This window comes from Parasteatoda tepidariorum, chromosome 6 (assembly GCF_982258835.1).
Source record: "Parasteatoda tepidariorum strain Cologne lab strain chromosome 6, Ptep-v5.0, whole genome shotgun sequence".
NCBI lineage: Eukaryota > Metazoa > Arthropoda > Arachnida > Araneae > Theridiidae > Parasteatoda > Parasteatoda tepidariorum.
This window is the reverse complement of record NC_141760.1, coordinates 57,977,586-57,983,368: the sequence shown is the minus strand read 5'-3', so window position 1 is coordinate 57,983,368 and position 5,783 is coordinate 57,977,586. Positions and strand designations below refer to the sequence as shown.

The 5,783-nt window shown below is 36.7% G+C and overlaps 1 protein-coding gene across 1 annotated transcript; it reads left to right on the top strand.

Moving 5' to 3' along the window:
• The first annotated feature begins 842 nt into the window (after positions 1-842).
• Positions 843-1,637, top strand: LOC147808060 (uncharacterized). The gene is made up of 2 exons (XM_087166851.1): positions 843-1,051; positions 1,319-1,637. The coding sequence occupies exons 1-2, from the start codon at positions 843-845 to the stop codon at positions 1,635-1,637; spliced, it is 528 nt and encodes a 175-aa protein (XP_087022977.1).
• The last annotated feature ends 4,146 nt before the right edge of the window (positions 1,638-5,783 follow it).

Below are 5,783 nucleotides of genomic sequence, written 5' to 3'. Positions count from 1 at the left end.
CTTTAACCATCGGTAATTGGTAAAATCTTCTCAACTGGTTTGCCAGTATTACTAAGACACTAGGAGACTTCGTCCCCTGCTCGCTGGCGCTCGCCAACCCCCGGAACTGCTTTCGCAGTTCATTTCGGATTGCTTCGCAATCCGATTCTCGCTTTGCTCGCTCATTGGATACGTTCTTAACGTCTAGCTTTTGTATACTTTTTTGAACACTGAAGTTCCGAAAACTTTTAACTGTAGAAAATTCTAAACCTGTGCATTTGAATATTAATTTGAAATTGAAAACAGTTCGCATATTTTTCTTAATCACACTATTCTAAATTTCAGTTGTTGTGAAAAGTAACTGTTGTAAGTTTTGTTTTAAAGTCTTTCCCACCAGAGGGCTAAAACCATGTGTTCTAAAGCAATATGAAATAGTACTGTACGTCGGATGTAAAGCATCGGCATCGATGAAGATAATTTTGTGAGAATTTTTTTGATAATTCGGTGAGAATTCACCCGATTAGACATATGATGCTCACTACGTGCTCTTGCGCGCCGAAGCCTGTCAATTAAAACGTATTAGCGTTTTATACACTGCTCAAAAAAATTAGGGGAGCACATAGTTTTAGTGAAATTACGCAAATATTTACACCGATAAGTAACAAAAAAGTAATCATTTATAATGTAAGACCGAGCAGGAAAAAGAAGAAGAAAACTTCATATGCAAATAAAAGTTCATGACGTCACAAACCAGAAAAGAAGATAAGAGCAGAAGTTGGGATGTAGCAGAGACGTCTGTTTCACTGCCGTAATTCAGAAAGATAATTTCTCAGTTATTGTTTTTGAGAAATGGTGACTTGAAAATGTTTAAACAATGTGATTTACCTGAATCCATTGCATGGCGCATCATCGGCAGACTGGAATCCGGGCAAACACAACGCAGCGTGGCGGACGCTGTTGGAATCAGCAGAAGTGTCGTTGCAAGGCTATGGAATCGATTCCAGGAGACTGGAAATGTGAGTTGTCGTCCAGGGCAAGGTCGGCACCGTGCAACAACTGCAGCTGATGACCGGTATATACAGTTAACAGCTCGTCGTAACAGAACAGACAATGCTACTCAGCTGCAAAGACAGTTTCTCGTGGCAACAGGACGAAGATTTTCCACTTAAACAATACGGAATAGGCTCCATCAGGGAGGTCTCTATGCTCGTAAGCCCATGGTCTGCATTCCATTGACCTCGAGCCACCGTGCGGCTAGCAGAAGATGGGCTGCTGAACATCAAGATTAGGAGCAACGCGATTGGAGCCATGTATTGTTTACAGACGAGTCTCTATTCAGTCTGGAGAGTGACACCCGACGTGTTTTGGTGTGGAGGGAAAGGGGAACTCGAAATAACCCCACTTTCATTCGTGAAAGGTCACACTACAGACGAGCTGGTTGGATGGTGTGGGGTGGAATAAGCATAGGTGGACGTACGGACCTGCATATCATTCGGAACGGTACTTTGACGGCCCGCAGATATGCAGACGAGATATTGAGACCTCATGTCATACCATACGCAGCAGCCATTGGTGATTCCTTTGTTTTACAAGATGATAATGCGAGACCACATACAGCTCGTCTTGTGAAGAGCATGCTGGAAGCTGAAACAATATAACGTATGGAATACCCTACACCCTCTCCTGACCTGAATCCAATCGAGCATGTTTGGGACGTGCTCGGGTGACGCATTGCTGCGAGACAAAGCCCTCCATTAACTCTCCGTGACTTGGAGATTGCCCTTCTTTAGGAGTGGAACTGTATTCCCCGAACTCTCATCGATACCATCATCGCATCCATGGGAAACAGGTGTGCAACAGTCTTAGCTGTTCGAGGAGACCACATGCCTTATTAACAGTACTGCATCACTTCCAAACATTTCTTTTTTATCGTTTACATGTAAACCAATTGTTGCCTTAAATCAGCTTTTTGTTTTTTTTTTCCATAGTTTCCATGAATTAAAGATTAATTCCATATGTTTTTACGTCTTTTTTTCTGTATCGTGCATTGATACGTATGCACTATCCATTTCATGCAGCTCTGTGGATGTTTCGCACGACTTTCTTACTTTCTTTGCTTGCTCCCCTAATTTTTTTGAGCAGTGTATAATATAGATTAGCCATATGATGCTCACTACGTGCTCTTGCGCGCCGAAGACTATCAATTAAAAATGAAAACTGTTGCCAACGTGAGAAAAGAAATGTCATCGGTTTTATTGATACATACGTATTAGCGTTTTATATAATACTAGGAGGCTCCGCCCCCTGCTTGCTAACGCTCGCTAACCCCCGAGAATTGCTACGCAATCCTATGTGGTTCACGCCATGAACCATGGCTCGCTGCGCTCGCTCGCCAATGAACACAATGTTCTAGCACAGAGACATAATATATAATCATCAAAGACATAGTATTTTATCATCAAAGACATAGTATTGTACTTATGTAGAAGAATTCTACCAATGTTCTTATTGGCTTTTAAAAAAGTATATTAGCTATTTAGATTGTACATGGTGAAAAAATCAAAACATTAGCTAAATAAGAAACATATCATCAAAATAAATTATCAAATATTGCTTCACTAATATTCTTCATTTTAAAGCGTGAAAATTCAATGCATAAATAAACGCGAAATATAAAAAAATTCAATGCATTCAATACAAACACTTAAACGTTTTTTAGACGTTTAGGTAGCTCCCAGTAGAAAAATATCAATTCAACAGCGGCCGTTTAAATCATTCTCACTTCAATTAATTAATTAATTCCTAATTGGGTATAATATAGCCTACGTCACAGGTTGTGTTGTTCCTACTAAATTTAACCCATGAACGGCATTTTCTGCGAGCCTTACTTCAAGCCACAAATAAACAAACGAAGTGTTCGATCGTTTAAATAGCTGCTCGCCAGATTTTATTGCATTATAAAGAAAAGTTATTGAAACTAAATACAACTAAAAAAACAACAACAACTAAAACAAATAACAACAACTACTAATAACAATAACTAAATAAACAACAACTAAATTCCATTCGTTTAGCATTGCGTCATATGTTGTTCCTACTAAATCGAAGTAGTTGTGTTTTTTTCATATTATACCCAATTGAGTTTAAATTAAATATTGTCATGTTTTTAGTGCATGAATCTGAATTGAACAACCTGATAATGCTCACTCTGGTTATTGTTATCTGGTTGCTCACTACGTGCTCTTGCGCGCCGAATCCAATCAATTAAAAATGAAAACTGTTGCCAGCTCGAGAAAAGAAATATCATCGGCTTTATTGATACATACATACATACGCACGTATTAGCGTTTTATATAATAAGATAGATTAGTACTCTAATGGATTCCGGCTCACTGTGGAATCCAGGTAAATGAAGCAGCCTATATTCTGGCACAAAAGGACACCTCTGTCTTTCAGACATCCAATCCCAGACTTCCTTTTAATAATATCAAATGTCTAGTAAAGAACATCTTCAGGGACTCTTTCCGCGGTGAACTCAAAACTCGCATTTCCAATAAACCATGGTTTAAACAGATTCTCAATGTCCCGTAGGATGAAAACTGTCGCCATGTTTCGTCTTATATCTGTACACGGTTTCCTATATAAACATATACTAGGGTCACCGTGGTTCCGGATCCTTTTTGTGCCAACTCCACAAAGAGATGGACTTGTCTCACATGTTTAGATGTCCTGCTCTCTTCCGGGCATCAATCTGGGAACCGTACTGGACTGCTCGCTCTCATTTATAGATTTATTGTTGTCTTTTATATAATCAATTGTCTTTTAATATGTAAAATTGAAAAAAAAAATTACCATGTCTAAAATGGCATTGTATGTTTATTTCTGTAACTAAATAGCAAATTATTTTTTTTCATATAATCTACTTCATTTACATATAATTTACTTTATTTACATAAAATAACATTTTGAAAATTATTGAAGAATATTTATGAACCTTAAAAGCATGAAACCTTACCACATTTATATTTTAGTGATATAAACAAATAATTGAAGTTTCTGAAAATAATACACCAATCCAAAAATTTGCTGTTACAAAAGAAGAAGAAAACTGATTCAAAAATCTATTACGAGTGAGTGCAGTAGTAAGTGTGACGTTGGCAATTACCAACTGAAATAATTCATTTTCCCGAAACATAAGCATTTTTCGATAAATAAATGTATTACTATGCATAAGTTGGCAATATGTTCTTTCGATTCATTCTGACACTTTTTGATTATAGAATGAGAAGAGGAGAACAGATGGGAGCGACTGCTGAAGACGCCTTTATCCTCCGCTTATAACAGTTTATTTCATTACAAACCATCTGCGCCTTATTTTCGTTTTTCTATCCCTTTTCTATCTTGTTCAATCATTCAGAAGTTTTCTGTAAAAAAATATTCGGGAAGAACTGTGTCATGATGATTTCCACAACTCTTCTTTCAGAATGGATTCTTTTATGTAAAGTAATTATTTATTTTGAGGTATTATTTAATAGATTTTATTATGTGCTCTATACACTGTAAAGAAATGAATTTCTCAAAATGGAGCAAAAATGTGGCAGAATAACTCAGAAGTAAATAAATTAGTAAACAACTCCAGCTGATCGTCAATGTCTCAAAATATATATTTAGAACATTTTCTTGTAAGTTAAATACATAATCTCAAGAAACTAAATCGGTAAGAAACTAACTGTTAGAAACTTCACTCGTTTCAAAAATACATGTATAAGAAATAACAGTTGACGTGTTTCAAGCGCTTAAAAGCTCTTTTCTTTCTCGGCCACTGTTTTTCTAATTTTTGTTTCTCACCTTCTTTTTCCGTTTGCAACATTTTGTTTTACATTTCAATTCACATTTACTTTTCTCAATCACGTCTGACAAATTTTGAAAATAGGCATCTGCCTTTGAGCGCTTGCAACATGCTGACTGTTTTTTTCTTACTTATATATTTTTGAAGCGAATGAAGTTTTTAATCAGGTAATACTCTTGCATGATTTAACATCTGTAGAGTATTAAATGTTCCATACCTGTTCTGTAGTATTGCTTTATTGGGCTTGCTAGAACATCCGTGTATTTGGTATTCTAGAAAATTTGTATTTACTAACGAAAATTAGTGAGGTTTTATTTTCACTAACATAAAAGAAAATTATTAGAGATATTAATTATTGAAAAGTTTTCTACATATACGTTTCTTAATGATTCTAGTCCCACAGTGGACTGATCGTTAAGGCACGGTTCTCAGCAGATCACCGAAGTCAAGCATCACTGGCTGCGGTCAGTGTGTAAGTGGGTGACTACTAGGATCAGTCTGCGTAGGGACCGAGAGTGTGCGGTATTGGTCCTAAACTGTTTTACCGTAAAGTGGTCGACTTCGCGTGCAGGTCGTTGGGCTACCGAAATGGGGGTTGCCATCCCCTCTGCAGAGGATGAATATTGCGATGGCATGTCTTCGGATCATCCTCAGGGATGCTTACCAGACTGTCGCCAATAGCCTATTGCGCAGCTTTAGTGCAACGTAAATGAACTACTACTACTACTTAATGATGGTACATTCTACCTTTAGCTTAAATATTTCATGTATTTTTCTTTAAATAAACAAAAGAAACTTCTAAACAACGATATGAAAACCAGAAACAAAGCTTATATTTGTGACACTAATATCGAAACACCAATTTCTCAAATAAAGTATGAAAATTTCCTTTTAATTAATGCTTAACAATGAGAAATTGTTGCCTTATTAGTTAAAACTATTAAATTGAAATTGT